The sequence below is a fragment of the Rhineura floridana genome, chromosome 1 (assembly GCF_030035675.1).
Source record: "Rhineura floridana isolate rRhiFlo1 chromosome 1, rRhiFlo1.hap2, whole genome shotgun sequence".
NCBI lineage: Eukaryota > Metazoa > Chordata > Lepidosauria > Squamata > Rhineuridae > Rhineura > Rhineura floridana.
The window spans coordinates 112,270,966-112,288,167 of record NC_084480.1 but is presented as its reverse complement, the minus strand read 5'-3'; the positions used below and the strand labels follow the sequence as shown (position 1 = coordinate 112,288,167).

Sequence of the window (17,202 nt, the reverse complement as noted above, 5' to 3'; positions counted from 1 at the left end):
TTGGCCACATTATGAGGTCGGATCTTTGTATGATCCAGACTTAAGAGACAGTTTTCAGTGAAGCTGAGTTTAGGATAAAGGAGGGAGAATAGCTAGAATATAACTAAATGCCCAGACTTCTCTTAAGCCATCATGATTTTTTTATCTGTAATTTAAACTTGAAGGTTACAACTATGTCTACTCTGTATGGAATGCTTGAGCAGAGGTTGCAAGAAATCTTAATGCCTTTTAGGATGAAAAACGATAAAATTTTGTAACCTGACCTGGCTCTCTGTGTGTATTGATTTTGCAAGTGATTCGGTTCCATTAGGTGAATTGCTGCTGTGTTTGAAAATAGGTTGTAGGGAGCCATTGGCAAGAAATGAAAATTCTCATTTACCTTTGTTGACTGCTGATATGGAGTGAAGAAAGATAATGGATATAAGATACTTTTTAGAAGGAGAAAGCTATTAAAGTGCATATCATTGCATACCAAAATTGATTTCTCCATTCAGTCTGCTTTTTCATTAGTGTACTGCCCTGAAGTCTTGATCTGCTGAACCCAGGGCTTTCCCCACACATTTATGCATATAGTGTGCTCTGCTTATATGTCAGCATTAGTTATGTCTAGCTCCCTATTTTTTTACAAAAACTGAAAATCATTATTACAGATAGATTGTCAATGGCTAAACACTGTTGCTTATACTATTTTTCTCTTACATTGGACAAAGTAAGTTCATAAATATAGGCTGCAGTGTAGTAGCTGCATGGGTAGGCTGCAAATAAATATCTGTCAATATTGGATAGGGCAAAGTTTGAGGATGAGGGGTTGTGAAAGTCAGTGATGCTCCTCCTGGCTCCTCCTTGCTGCCACCTGCCAAGTGTAAATCCCTATAATGTTCCAGAATGAGGCCATGCCTGGGGGAAAATGGCGATCAGCACTGGGAGCCACAATTAAAATTGGCGCCACCAGTGGAGGCCACTATCTCCCCCTCCCCCAGAATAAACCTCAGAACCATGCTGTGAGGTGATGTAGGATTCTTCCGGGGATGATGGGTATTTATTTTATTCAATAAGTTTCTATATTGCTTTTCATATAGTGAGTGCTCTTTTTAAAAAGGGGGGGAATCTGCAGATCCCCTCTAATTAATATCATCAAACTATTTTGTTTCCCTGAAAACTTCTCAGATATGTTGCCTGACAAACTCACCTCCAAATTCACCTTGCTTGAAATTTCAGTAGCAACACTTACAGTGCAATCCTATGCATGTCTTCTAAGAAAAAAGTAAACCCAAATAAGTTCAGGGATGCTTAATCCCAGGGAAGTGGGCATAGGATTGCAGTCTAAATATTTCAAAAAGTAAATATCAGAAAACTGATCCTAAGACTTTCCCCTAAACCAACTTTTTTTGTAATTATTACTGTGGGGAAACAGTGGTGTGTTTTTTTGGTAATCCATAGCCCCAATTCAAACATTGATAGCTAATAAAAGAATAAATACTTTTTAGGTATTTAGGTCTTTTAATCCTCACCTCCGACTTGATGTAAAAGTATTTCATGATTTTACATGTTGTCCCTGCCATCCAGTTATATTTGAAAAGGAGCTAACAGTGTGATAGAACACTTCAGTATATTAATTTTTGCTTTTTGTCTTGTTTTAATGATATAGAAGGTCACAAGTACCATATCCCTATTGCATTTGAACTTTATGCATTATTAAAACATTCATTAGAGCAATCCTATACATGTATATTCAAAAATAAGCCTTTTTGACTTCAGTGGAACTTACTTCCCAGTTGCTATGTGTAGGATTGCAACCAAAATAAATGATCATATAAAATATAATTTTATTTAAGACAATTTATCTTTGATTATTCTCAGTATTTATCCATTCTGTGATGTCTTTGCAGTTTATATAGGAATATCTCATTTATTTGGCTACATAATCTAAATTTGTAGTATTTAAGGCTGACAAATGTATCTTCTAAAATCATAGTGATATTTAATTAATAGTTCTATTGCATTTATCAGATGACTGTGGGACAGAAGCATCCACATACTTGGATAATATATATAGAATACTGAATTAACACGATATTTGGACAAATATATTTAGATACTTGAATATATATAGTTGGATCCAGACTTACCATTCTGCAAATAGAAGGGCCCCTTTGGCTTGTGGAAGAAGCTCCAGTCCAACACACCCTCCTGCTGGAGGAAGAAGGGGAGGCAAATTTTAGTTAGTTATCTCTTCTTTATAAGGAAAGGTCCTTGAATCCTCTGGAACAGATTTTTGGGGAGGTGCAGAGGGAATGGAAAATTGGCAAAAAATCTCCTCCTTCCTTTCTGCTACAATGGAGCCCTGCACAAGGGAAGTCTAGACTGAACCCATAAATTGTCAATTAACATGATGTTGGGAATCTGTAGGTCATCACAATTAATTTCACATAACAAGAAGTTTTTGTGCCCAAGATATGCATGGTTTTGGTTCTACTGGAAAGGACAGAGGTTTTGTTTACAGATTATTCCACATAGGAGCAGCCTTTAAACTGAAACAATATGGACACACCATTCCTTTTATGCGGGACTCATTGTTATCTTTTCTTTTCTTTTCAGAGGTTACTATATAGTAATTGTGCCTTTAATAAAGAAGTCTGACGGGAAATTTATGAAACCACGGGAGAGCCCAGACGAAATGGAATTAGATGAGGTATTGTGTGCTTATTTTAGCTTTTTTTCCCATAGAAATATTTGTGATAGAAGCAGTCTTAAAGATTGTGTCCATTTAATGTACCCATGTCGGCAAGTTTTGACTTCTTTTTTAATATCTTTTTGTATTGGAGTTAGCCTCTGGGGGCAGAAGCAAAAAGCTAATTACTTAAATTAAAGACATTAAGTTGCAATGAGGCACACACACTGCCTGATCTTTGTTGGCATTCATATTTTATTCCTTGCTGATTGTAAGACATAATGCAGAAGGTGAAATGAGTTGTCAGAAAAAGTATAATCACAATTGATATGAACTGCAATAAAAGTCTGGTTCATTAATGGGGTGTTTGCCAAAGCTGAATCACATACAAAGTTGCAATTTGCTCTGCAGTTTAACATTTGACCTACATCACAGTTCTTTTTACCTGTTTTTCCTGTGCTTGTATTTTTCTATTTCGTGCTCTTTTCTTCTGTACTTCAGGATTAAGCACAAGGGAAGAAACACCTTATATATTCACAAAATAATAACTGGGCTGTTAATCAATTAACATATATTTACCTGTCAATTTCTATCTTGCTTGGGGGTAAATTACTTCATTAATTTCAAAACACCCATTATTTCCACACAAAACAACTTTTTTAAAAGAAATGCTCCTCTTCTAAATGTATTAGTTTATAGACAGATGTGTAAACTCTTTACTTGAGAACTGCAATTGTGTCTGAAGATGTGTGAAAATATATTGTATCTGTTTTGCTCAATTTAATCCTTAGACAAACCTGGTGTGTTGCACCATGATTTGTCTTATTCTGTGATTGCAATATGCTATGGCCACAATCAAGAACTATATACAGCAAATCATCTTTGTCGTTGTATTGCTCAAAGAGCAGCCTCCAACATTTTTAAAATTTAAGGGAGTTAGTGCTCTTTTTAAAAGAATATAAGAAGAATGGGAGATCAGTTAGCCACATGTAAGTCACTGGGTGAGTTTAAAATAGTTTTATGGATTATGATCCATAATTTGAATGATATAGACTAACCAGATAGGATAGTGTGAATATTGTGGAGGGTGCTTCATTAGAAAGGATTGGAAATTTGCAGGAGAGAGAAACTGATTAAAATATATCCCAATATTTAATACACTCATACATTAAATACCAGTACGATATACATAAATATACATACACACAACCTCATCAACCGACAGGAGTATAGATATCATTGAAGTACTTCCACAGAAGATAACAAAAATTGAATAAGTCATGTACTGTGATATACCTGATTACTGGAAATACATGTTCTTATTTACCTGAGAATGATGGATGACATTCCTGATAAGGATCACGCCTCCTACTGGAAGGAACAGGCAGGGTCCACTAACGCCTTTTGCCTCCTCTCTAGGGGGAGGTGTCATCCCTCCCACCAGACTGACCCTGCCTGCAGTTGGTGATGGTTGGGTCCTCTTGTTCTCTCTTGAGTATTTGCCTTTTCTTGGTATTGTGCCTTTCCTATCATCACTTTTTTAAGTCTGAGTTTTTTACTATGCTTCCTCCTCTCCCCCTTTGGTGTTACTACAGTTTTTTGTTACACTGGTGTAATTTTTTACCTCAATACATACTTACTTTGCCCTGTGTGTGCTTGCATCTGTGTCTTGTGTCTTTTTTATTCCCTTCTCCCTGTTGTCCCCTTGTGGTCCAGGGTGCAGAGTGTCAGCTCATCGCAAAGGATGTTTTGTCTTCATTAGAGTTCCCTGGAGGGAGTTCTTCTCTTGGTTTCTGAAGGGCACAGAGCTTGGTGGGTCCAACAATAAACTTTGAGTGGGACTGCTATTTTGTCTGAGCTGACCTACAGTAAGCAGCAGTGCCGTTTCTATTTGATCATCATGTTGCCCCAATTGCTCCATTAATCAGAGGTTTGAGCATACCAGATCCCTGAGAGATCACTTGATTGCTCCCCCTCCCTGCAACATTGATCAGTGAGGCTTTGAATTTCAGCGTTCTCTTGCCCTTTCCACATCCTCTGCCTTGAGAATTGCTAGGGATTTGAGCAGCATGCAGACAGTATTTGCACACGGCTGACAGCTCCCCCACCCCTGGCTGTGCCAGGGAGAGCTGTAGCCCCAACGGCTTTGCCTGTTGCTTCTGCCGCCTCAGGCCTCAATGGTCATATGTGAGGGGACTGATCAGACTCAAATGCCTCCTTTTCTGACAGTACCTTGGCACTCTGAGGCAGGAGCTTCTGCAATGGGGTGAGTCAAGCTGCTTCCTATGTCAGTCATGGGCTTTTCTCCAAGTGTTTCTCTCATGGGCATGCCCCTACTTTTCCAAGAGGTTAAGGACTCCCTCCCTCATAGTAGCAGAGGAGAAAGCCCATAAAAGAAAGAATATAGGTGTGAGGGGTGAGTAAGGCACCATTCCAGAAGGCATAAGAGATCTCACAAGTAGCAGTTCTGTGGACTCCCCCCCCCTTCTAAGCTCTTGTCATGGTGGAGCCAGCTAAGAAACGTGCTGAGAGGGTGGATGGTACTGATAATGCTTTCACCTTCAACAGTTCCCTGAAGGGAAGAGGGAGCACTGCCTGATTCTTATCATTCACCCTCTGAACCTACTAGGGAGGAGGGTGGACTTTCTGAAGAAGAAGAGCAGATGGTTCAGCCTCAGCCAAGCTGGTTTGCTTCTGAAGTTTCTTCAGCCCTTACTGGCAAAAGCATGGATGCCTCATAGCTTACTGAGGTTGAAGAATGAGTCCTCAGCTATGGGTACAGAGGTTTCCCTTCCACTTCTGGTAAACCTATCACACTTTATTTTCCTCTGACTTTTGCTGCTATCTGGAAAGCAGAATGGGCTAACTCTAATAAGGCTAAATAGCTTCTAGGGTAGCTACAAAGCATGATAACCTTTCCTCCTGATCATGAATCAGTTGTGCTATTATCATCATGGGCGAGTGAGTAACCTTGCCCTTTCTGATGTGCCAGTATCTTTCCCTGCAGATTGTGTTTTTCCTAAGTCTCTATCCTGGTTAGGCTTTATATATATTCCCAGGAGATTAAGGGGCCTACATGAATGAGACATTGGAACAAGGGCTACTTGGAACTACAAGTCATATTTGGAGGAGATCCCACAGATCTCTTTCAGATGGCCATTGTGTGGGATCTCCTCTGTTGAGCTCCTCCAGCAGTTTGTCTCAACAGTTTTTGTGGAACCAACCAGGAAGAAGTCTGAAACTGCTTCTGCTTTGAGTTTTCAGGGGAGGAATTGGAATCCGCCCCTGAATTTTCCCCCCTGCCTCCTTGACTATGGCCAGACAGATTTTGCTATACATTAAGAAACAGCCAGTGGCACCTGAGCCCTCATCCCAGTTCTGGGCTACAGGTCCTTAAATAAAATAAAATAAAAATATTCCCTTTTGCTCCTGCCAAACAGCCCACTGTCAATACTGTTTGGAGGGCTGAGTGGATTCTCTCCATGAAGTTTTTGAAATGGTCTAGTTTTCCTTGTTTCTGCCTTGATGGCGGATGTGGGGTCTGAAGTCCTTGGCTTTGGATGTTCAAGGTGCCCAATCTGTTGACCCAAGGTTTTAGACACACTCTCTGCCTTGAAGCGGGCCTCAAACAGTGGGGTGTCCAGCTCCACCTGGAGGTGTGTGTTCTTCTGGGGCTGACCCAGCAGCTCCGGCGGTTAAGGATGTGCTGAGGTTTTTTCTCTAGGAGGGTGTGAATAAGGAGCTGGGCTACAGCAGCATGGTGATCTGACCTTGTCCTCACATTTCATCACAAACATCTCATGAAAGGCTTGGCCCTGGTTTCTCTCCAGGAGTGAACCAGTTTCTCACTTGGGGTTTGAATTGTGTCCTCACTGTACTGATGGCCACTTGTTCGGTAGATTTTTGTCTCTTGAACTGGTATTCCTGATGACAATAATGTCAGCCAGAAGGGTTAGAGGCCATGTCTTCCTATCCATAGTTTGCACTTTGTTTTGTTTTTCCATCCTGCTAAGATGGTGGTGCAGTCTGATGCACCTTTCATGCCTAAGGTCTGCACATTGGTGCAAGGAGGTGGAGCTGCCTTATTGTGTAAGAACCCTTCATGGTCACACAAGTGCAGGGGGCACACCCTGGATGTCAGGAGGGCACTATGGTTTTATCTAGAGAGGACCAGGACTTGGGGAGTTCTGAGCCCTGGTTTGTGGCTTTTGCCAACCCTTCTGCTAGGAGGGAAGTCCCTTTTCTGTTTCTAGGTGGTTCAGGGATGCATAGCCCAGGCCTGTGTGGCACTGCACAGGAAATCACCAAGTGGTATCATGGCCCATTTCCATAGGGGTGCAGCAGCTTCAGCTATGTTTAAGGGTAGCTTTCCTGGGCTTGAAATGTCTAGAACAGCAGTCTGGGCTTCCCCTCACACTTCATAGAGAGGCTACAAACTGGGTGCATTTTTGTTATCAACTATAGTCTTTGATAAGCAGGTCCTTCAGAAGACTTTAAGGCAGCAAGGAGAGGGGCAGAGGAAGCCCACACAAGCCTTGGGGACTGCTCCTTTATATCCCTATCAGGAATGTCATCCATCAACCTCAGGGAAAAATGGAAATTTGTCTTACCGTGAATTTCTGTTTGCTGGGGATGATAGATGACATTCCGCCCACCTCTTCCTCTGCTGGCAACCTGATGGGTGTGGTTTAGAGCTTCTGCCGCTATTGTACATATGTTTAGGCATTTTTCCATCCTTTCCACATGTGTGTGCTCCATGGGGTTTGTGGGTGGCTGTTCTACTTTTGTGTGGTTAAGCCCTTTTTTGCTGTGCTTCTCTGTCCCGTTGGTTTCTCTTTTTCTGTTTCATATAGTTTCTTAAAAGTTAGGTTCAGCGATCAACAAAGTTGAAGTTGGAATGTCGGCGTGGGGTCGAGGAGTTGTCTGCTCTGCCATTTGGTCTGGTGAAAGGGATGACTCCTCACCCTGGAGAGGAGGCAAAAGGCTTTAGTGGACCCTGCCTGTTCCTTCCAGCAGGAGGTGTCATCCCTATTAGGAATGTCATCCATCATCCCCAGTAAGCAGAAATTTAAGGTAAGACAAATTTCCATTTTTTATCTTTGTCTTTTAAAATCCAGGGCATGAACTCTGCCTAAAAACAGCTCCTGGCACTCTCACATACAGCAGACTAAGGCTTGTAGGAGAGCCTCCTAAACAAACTTTAAACAGCCTCACATTGGGGAAGAAGATTTTGGGTTGAAAATCAGGAATGTATTTATGCAGGGTGTGTTTAGTAGTATGTGAAAATGGGCTTGGATCCTAATTTTCATTCCATAAACGATGGAGTTCATGTTCACAGAATGGAGTTTTCCCATATCCTACTGTCGGAAGTCTACTCCTGGGATTTTGGGGGCCCTTAGAAATGGCATATGGTGTGGTGGGCTGCAGATGGATAGGGGAATTGGTGGAAATCTCCCCTCCCCATTTAATGGAAGAGCAACAGGATTTGAGCCATAATATTTCTGACCAAATCAGAAATATCCAAGGGAGAAAGTTGGACAAGTTATTTTTCCATTGTTGCTACAATTGCTGTAGCAGTCTAGATGTTTCATACTGTATGCATGGGTCATTTATTCAGATGTAAGATATCCATCCAATCCCTGGGTGTACCTGTGTGCATTGTGTTTGCAAGTTCCAAACCTTACCTGTACTATAGATGAGAGAGCCATTCTGGAGGGGCTGCATTTTTCTCTGCAGATGCAAATTCAGAAATCTTACACGCTATATATATAAAACAGATGCTGTTGACTATTTTGCTAAACAGTAGCATTGACTCTTAGTTTAGGAATTTAAAACCAAAATAAATTATTTGGGTGGTGAGAAAATAGTAATTCTTCACTAAAATAACTAAAGAGCTTACTGTCTCTGACTTTTTTAAAAAAAAAATCCAGTCCCACTTCAGGCTCGTCTACACAGATTTTCTCAGGATTTAATAGAACCCAGTTGTCACTGTACCTATTATGAAGAGCAGGAGGTCTGGGCATGCTTCATAATATGAAGTCCATATCCTCATTCACAGCTTCTTCACTGTGTGATATCCTCCAGTCACTTGTGCTTCTGTTATAGCCTGGCATATGCTTGTTGCACACTCTTAAGTGAGAAGAGTACAAAGAGGGGCTAACCCTAAGGTTAACTCTGCATCTGGGTGCTTTGTATTGTGCCCTTTATTATTTATTTAGTATTACCCTTCATATTTCTCTTAAGCCATTAGCAAACTTTATGAATTTCTAATGTGTTTTGCTCATAGTAATAAGACTCAATGTATGGAGGCTACTTGCTTTAATGTGGTTCTCCTTTTTAATGACTTGGAATTGTCTAGGCAGGCAAAAAGTGGCTAAACATAGCTCTAGTTGCCATTAAATATATTTAAATAATTTTTCAAAGAACAGTCCAATAGTAGAGAACCAGACCATTCTAACCTGCAAAACTGCACAGACAATTTCAGCAAAATCAACAGATTATAGTCTGAATGCTGTAGCTGACATTGACCTTCCTTGCAATTCCTTGCAATTAAGTTCTTCAAGTCTGTGCTGCTGCTTTTCATAACAAAGGGTCATTTTAATCATTCTGTAAGTTGTGGTGCATTAATCTGTATAATACTTTGATAAAGAACATTTATTAAATTCAGAAACATTTGGGTCAGCATGGATTCTTTCCCATTTTTACAGATACAATTGAGACCACATTGTAGAATTAATGGTGGAAGAAATAAGATATGCATTGACTGGAAAATGAAAATTGTTTCTGATAGAGTTGAAGCCCTTCATATATCTTTCAGAATTGCTTCTAATAGTAACTCCTGAGAGGCCAGAAAAATATCAAAAGGGGACTACTCTTCATGTGCTGACTCTGCAGTTTCTGAATCTTTAGGTTTTACTTATATATTAAATAAGTCCATTTTTTAAGCTACATATCATGGATTGCCTATACCAACAGAAATTCTGTACTCAATGCAAAGGTTGTAGCTTTGCAGTTGTGATACCTTCATCCCTAACACTAAAGTCATTGGGAAACCCTTCGTTGTACAGTAGGGCCCCGCTCATACGGCGGGTTATGTTCCAGACCCCCATCTAAAAGCGAAAGCCGCTGAAAGCGGAACTCATTCAATAGAATGGTGCTCGACACCTGAAAAATGCCGTAAAAGTGGAACAAGCACCGTATGAGTGGGGCCTTACTCTAATTGAAAGCTGCTGTATTAGCAAAACACCAAAAAGCGGGGCCCTACTGTATGAGAATTTGGTGTGCATGTTGTCTCCGTATGCACTGATTTCAGCTTTAAAACTACAGAGACTGTTTTCAGTTAACTTGTGGTAGCAGAAGCCAGTGCAAGGATTCTCACTAGGGCAACAAGACTTTCCCTTCACTCCTCCCCCGGGCAACCCTGCACTCTCCCAAATCTGCTCGGAAGGTCGGGAGAACCCCCAGAACAGTACATGGGGGGAGGTCATTCCATCAGGCAATCAGAAATGCATATGCTAACTGAATGATCTCCTTAGTGCTACAGAGAGAGGGTTGTGGTGAAGCAATTGGATGAAACATTAACTTGACCCCTTCCAGTCTGAGTTCAGGCCTGGTTATGGGACTGAATCGACCTTGGTTGCCCTGATGGATGACTTTTATCTGGAAAAGGAGAGGGGGAGTGCAACCCTGTTATTCTTACTTGATCTCTCAGTGGCTTTTGATGCCATTAACCATGGTATCCTTCTGAGCTGACTTGGTGAGATGGGGGTATCAGAGACACTGTTTTACAGTGGTTCTGATCCTGTCTCCAGGATCATTTTCAAATAATAGCATTGTGTGATTGTTTTTCGACCCCCTGGCAGTTGTGCTGTGGTGTACCACAGAGTACCATCTTGTCCTCAATGCTGTTTAACATCTGTGTGAAGCCTTGGAAGGAGGTCATCAGGAGATTAGGGGCAAGGTGTCAGCAGTACACTGATGATACCCAGATTAATTTCTCTGTAATATCTGAACTGGGAAAGGCTGTACAAGCCCTGGACCAGTGCCTGGACTCAGTATTGGGCTGAATGAGGGCCAATAAACTTGAGTCTGAATCCTAGCAAGATGGAGGCTCTCTGGGTTGGTGGTTCCCAAGTTTGGACAATTGGTCAATTGCCTGCTTTGGATGGAGTCATATTCCCTCTGAAAGAGCAGGTTTGTAGTCTGGGAGTGCTCCTGGATCCATCTTTGTTGCTAGAGGCCCAGGTGACTTCAGTGTGTAGGAGTACCTTTTACCAGCTTCCCCTAGTAAGACAGCTGCAGCCATTTCTGGACCAGGAGAGCCAGACCACTGTTGTCCATGCACTGGTAACTTCCAGGCTGGATTTCTGTAATGCATTCTATGTGGGGTTGCCCTTGATGTTGGTCTGGAAGCTGCAGCTGATGCAAAATGCAGTGGCGCAACTGCTCACTGGGCAGTGGCGTCACTAGGGTTGGTGTCACCCAGGGAGGGAGGAAGGGAGGGGTGTGGTTGCCAGGTGACAAGGAGCACTCTTCCTCCCTCCCTGCCCCCCGCTCTTTTAATCTCTCTCACACAGACCTACCCGGGCAGGCCAGTGCGGGTGTCCCTTCATCTTGGCAAAGACGAGGTCTCCGGCCTTGAAGCCGTGCTTCATCTCGGCAGGTGGAAAGTGGCGAGCATGCCCCAGCCAGGCCTCAGGCTTCACCAGGCAACCGGGAGGGGGTGTGGACACCAGCCTCGCAGGGGGAGGGAAGGGAGGCCAAAGGTAAAATGGGAGGGCGCAGCCAATTGGCCTCGCAGACTGCCTCTCCTCTGGGGGCGGGCCCTCGTGGCTTATTGGTGGGGGCGGGGGGTCGCTTATCTCTCTCTCCCCCTCTCTGGCATGCCCTTTGTCATTGCTGCTGCTGCTTCCATGGGTCCCTGCAACTGCCCCGTTTCCCGGTGCCTAGGGGCGGGACGGCTCTGGGTGTCACCCCCTTGGATGGTGTCACCCGGTGCGGTCCACACACCCCGCACACCCCTAGTGATGCCACTGTCACTGGGGCAGGGTATTGTCAATATGTCACCTCGCTGCTGAAAGAATTGCACTGACTGCCCATTAGCCAAGTTCAAGGTTCTGGATTTGGTGTACAAAACCCTATGCAGCTTGGGACCAGGTTACCTGAAATACCGTCTTACCCGTTACATACTCAGTTGATCACTGTGCTGTGCAGGTGAGATCCTTCTGCAGATACCATCTTATCATGAGGTCCATTCCGCACAACATAGGAAGCGGACCTTTAGTGTTGTGGCACCTACCCTGTGGGAATTCCCTCCCCTTAAATATTAGGCACCATCTGTGTTATCATTTCGGCACCTACTGAAGACCTTCCTCTTTTAACAAGCCTTTTCAGTAGAACCTTATCCTAGGGCTCGTCCAAACTGACCCAGATAATCCACGTTTTTCATATTCGCTTTGTCATCTGACAGTTTATTTATTTATTTATTTTATTTTTAAAACTTATATACCGCCCGACTAGCAATAGCTCTCTGGGCGGTGAACATAGATACAATAAAATACAATATAATACAAAAACATCAGTCTAAAATCAAATTTCACAATCTAAAAGTTCCCACTTTGCCTGAAATTCACTTTTTCTGATCCGAAAAATACGCTTTTTTTGGGTGCCTGCACATGCAGCTGGAAGACCCATACATTCTTTTCGCTTTTTCCCAGCTCCTCCTGTAACACCACCCCCTATCAGCCAATTAGTCCGCAAAATATGACGTATGCTCCTCTCCACCTTTGCACCGAAGCACAATAACGTGCATGTGCTTGAACGTAAGAGCGCGAAAGTTTGAATTTCCTGTTGGTTTGGTAGTAGTGGCTGTAATGGAGTTCACCGAGTTTTTGGCTCTTGTACAGCTCCACTTACAGCTATTAAATTTCCGCCTTGTGAAGTTGAGAGCAGCTGGAGCCCAACGGGCACCTGGACAGGGTCGTGTGCCACCCCAGAGCCCAGGAACAGCAGGAGTCCCAGCAGCTCTGGAACCATGCTGAGCTTCCTCGGCTCATGTGGGGGTGGTAGTGGAGGAAGCTACTTCACAGCAGCTGCACCAGCAAAGCTTCGGGATAGGAAGCGCCGCGATGTAGCAAGCTTTGCGCGGTGGGAGGTGGCAGCGGCGGCAGCTACATTTTCCTCCCTTCTGGCAACATTGTTCACAAGCCAGGGCTTGGGGGAGAGGGATCTCCATCTTCCCCCTTGCAGCCCCCAGCAGCCTTTCCTAGCTAAGAAACCCCACGCGGTTGCTGGATCCCTCAATTCTTGGGGGCTGCTGGTGGTGGTGCTAAGTCCAGGGCTTCCCCTCCCCCCTTTTGCACACACACACACGCGCTAGACGTATTCTCCAGGAACAATTTCTAATAGGAATGCATGCAGGGGGAATGAGGTTGGAGCTGCTAAACATCCTTTCCTCCTTCTCCGCTTTGAAGTGTTCCCTCTGATAAAAGAGAACTGCAAACCACTTATCTGACAATAATTGCTGTATTGTTGTTTGCTTGCATTTGTGATATTTCACTAAACCAAATGTATGTATTTTTGCCTTTTTGCATATCAATTTTTTGGGGGGTAAACACGCCTGGCAATTCCACTTATTTCTCATGGAACTGCAAGCAAGTAACGACGTGTCATGTCTAGGAAGGTAGACCACCAGTCTCTATGGTTGCGGGCATCCGAGACGCTCTAGCAAACCACTTATATGCCAATAATTCCTGTGGTTTTTTTGCTTGTGTTTGCCATATTTCGCAAAACCGACTGTATGCTTTTCTGCCTTCATGCATATTACAGTTTCTGGAGATACACATGGCTGGCAATTCCACTTATTTCTCCAGAACTGCAAGTAACGATGTGTCATGTCTTGGAAGGTAGACCACCAGTCTCTATGGTTGCGGGCGTCCGAGACGCTCTAGCAAACCACTTATATGCCAATAATTCTGGAGATACACACAGCTGGCAATTCCACTTATTTCTCCAGAATGGAAAGGAGAGGCATTGGCGCACTGAGGAGCTGCTACTACTTGCTTCTTTTGTAAAGAATGGCAGGAAAGCTGAGCGTTTAATGGGGAGCACCCCCCTTCTTGCAGAACCAACTTTTCCTGGGTGGCACAGCAGCTTTGTGACTCTGCGTATTTGCGCACACCTGCCCAGGCACGTTCTCAATTCAAGTTGTCCTTGTACCTTTCATTCCCCCCCCCCAAATGTCCAATAAATCGAATACCACACAGGAATGCCAGCTGGGACCTCTGGCTCCACTGCAAGGTTCCTGACCCCCAAGCTTTTCTAGAGTGCAGCGCTCGGTGGCGGCTCCCAGCTCCTCCCCATTCTCTCGCTCTCACTCTGCCTGCCTCTCGCTCTCCACATAGGCATAGGTGGCGTCGGCGTCAGGGAAGAGCCACTGAGAGAGGCTTCCCAGCAGCTTCCCAACCACTTCGGGCAAAACTTGATGCTCTGTTGCCTTCACCCCCTCCTTCTCCCTTTCCTTCCCGTGGCTGTTTGCAAAGTGCCAGGCTCTCGCTGTCTGTCTGTCTCCAAGTGAGGAGGAAACAGCAAAGCGAGCTCCCTGCACCAACCAGCCGCACTTGAGCAAGACCAGCCAGGAAAAGGGGGGCTTTACAAACAACCACAATTGCAGATCTCACCTGGAGCGGCCACCCAGTTCTCAGGCTGGCTAAAAATAAACTGCTGTAGCTGCGTAGTAAACGTTGCAGAGCCCCCTCAACACCACACCATTGCTCTGATTGGTTCAGTTTCCCCAGGCTTTCCCCAGATATTTGCGCACATGCGCAAAAGTGGAAATACATGATTGGCTGGGAACGAGGGAAGGGGTATGGGGAAACGCCCATGGACCACCCACAGTATTGCATCTGAGCGCCTTAAGGTACAGTGGATGATTCTCGATTTAAAAAAGCTTATCACATTTTTTGCGGTACTGCAAAAGCGGATTTAACTGCGTGAAAATGCAGAAAAATGGATGATGTCATATGGAGCACCAAAAATTAATGAATACACAAAGCGATCATATTGCCCCTAGTCTGCATCTGTGTTGGAAATGGTTTTTAAGATGTTTTTTAAGATGTTTTTAAGCTATGTTTTAAAGCCTTTTGTTTGTAAGATGTTTTAGAGTGCTTTCAGTATTTTTGTTTGCCACCCTGGGCTCCTTCTGGGAGGAAGGGTGGGATATAAATTTCATTGAATACAGCCCATTGTCTTAACTGGGAAAGGTTACTTTCATACTAACCCTTGCATCTGGAATTGCCATCCTTTGTTCACCCACTTTTTATGGAGAATACAAATTGTTTTGTCATCAAATTATAGTAGTTCATTGTTTTCTGTATAGTCTTGCTGTATTTTTACAACAGTGGTGATGATGGTGATGATGCAAAAAAGCACAATTGCAGTTCTAGTTCATCCAGTGTGGACACACAGAATCACACTTTAAAAGTTCAATGTGCTTAAAAGGTTTCCTTATTCTTGCACCATGCACTTTTTAATGCTTCTTGTTGATTGCTGCTAGGAAATTGATGACAAATAACCTTTCTCAATTGCCTCAGTGTTAGTTTGTTTCCACAGGGGAGGGTATCCTTAATCATTTATTTTCTCTCATTTTTTCTTTCAATTGTTTATACCACAACAGTGTCATTTTGCTATTTTTAAAAAATAAGTAAGGGGAAACCAGTAAATAACAGGAACAAGCATAGCGGAAATTAAGAAGCTATTCCTCATTAATCACACACACACACCACTAACAGGAAGAAATTACAGGCCTTCAGGCAGAAAACTTTTACTTAACATTGGAAAGGATCTTTGCTGAGTGGGACTAACCTCTCTCAGTGCTGGCAGTGAGAAAGGCATTGATAAATGATACAGTGGTATATTAAGTGCTACGTGGAAACTTCCAGCTTTAATTCCACTTGTAGCTCATTATAAAAAAATGCCTCACAGCTATAATATGGAAGCAAAGTGGGTGTAAATGCATACAGAACTCATCTTCAAGTCAAAATCCTGCCACAGTTATATGTGCATGTCCTAGTAGGACAGATACACTGTCATCCTGTGGCATCAAAAGTCTACACTGTTGTATGACCATGAGCAAACTGGTAAAGTATTAATGCAAAATGTGAATGTTTGAGCATGTGTGGAGAAATTCGGCTTCCTATATTTTACATTTGTCAATTGCAAATCATAATGGAGTTCACAAGGGAGTTCAGATATCCTTTTCTGTACTGTAACAGCACTAATTAGGCCACACATCCTTGTATGCTGCATCACCGGCATTGTCAGCAAGGTTCTAGATAGGTTGGAGTCACTGCGACATTCATATAAATGGGGCTTGAACAAAAGAATGAACATGCTTTTCTGTTGTTTTCCCAAGGTCATTGCAGTAGCGTTTTGAAATAGCAGAGAACTTTAATCCAGGTTTTCTTCATCACAAGCCAGTGCTATAGTTAGCTAGCCAGACTACCTTGGTGAAGTGACCATTTATTAGATTGATTATTTATGATGGGAAGGTAATGCAAGTTATTTGGAACTAAGCAGAGATGATTGCTAATGTGCATGTTTAAAATCATAGTTGTATTACTGTTTTTTATTTATTTATTTATTTATTTATTTATTTATTTATTTATTTATTTATTTGATTAATATCCCTCCCTTCCTCCCAGTGGGAGCCCAGGGCAGCAAACAAAAGTACTAAAAACACTCTGAAACATCATAAAAACAGACTTTAAAATATATTACAACAAAACAGCCTTAAAAACTGTTAAGAAAGGAAGGTGCTGAAATCCCTTCTATGCCACCTTCTTAGTAGGAAGGGTGTGCATTTCTGGCTGGGGTGGGGAATCTCTAGCCCTCCAGAGGTTGCCGAACTCCATTGCCCCAGACTGCTGGCTATGCTGACTGGGGCAGAGAGGAGTTCCACTACAGAAACATCTGAAGTGTCATAGGCCAGTCGCTAGAGCAGGAGGCTGGAAAACATTCCTCCTTGTCCAGGAAATCCACATTTCACATTTCTTGGGGGGAAAGCGGTTGGTGGTCCACATACCAGCAGTGGGGAGGACCAAAGCATTTTCAGGAGAGCCCCTTTTCATTTCACTATAGGGAAGCAAAATGAGCTGCCCGTGGTGGAAGATATGGCTCTTTTTCTCTTTTACAGATTTGGCATAAACATTGTTTTTATTAGAATTACAGTGCAGTTCTAAGCATGTTTTCTCAGTTTGTGTAGAATCACATCCTTCAACTGATTTAAACTGTGTCTACAAAAAGCAAAGCTAGCATCTTCTGTCATTGAAAATCAGCCACATTTCTCATACTGGTTCAACCCAATGCTGGGATGATATGTGACTTGTATTTTTTATTTTTTAAAAAAATGTATGAATCACCTTCCTTAGGAGTCTCAAACCAATTTACATAAAACAACTAAAAATAGCTTTTAAAAACTGCAAAAAACAACTAAAAAAATACAAAATTAAAACACCTAAGGCTGAGACCTTTTC

General features: G+C 42.9%; 1 protein-coding gene across 18 annotated transcripts in view; it reads left to right on the top strand.

Moving 5' to 3' along the window:
- PTPRD (protein tyrosine phosphatase receptor type D) overlaps nt 1-17,202 on the top strand; it is a 2,140,456-nt gene that overhangs the window by 1,924,233 nt on the left and 199,021 nt on the right. For all 18 annotated transcript variants that reach the window (XM_061629619.1, XM_061629614.1, XM_061629634.1 and 15 more), the window contains one exon: nt 2,599-2,692. In XM_061629619.1, the coding sequence (XP_061485603.1) occupies nt 2,599-2,692 (94 nt within the window). The remainder of the gene's footprint in view (nt 1-2,598; nt 2,693-17,202) is intronic.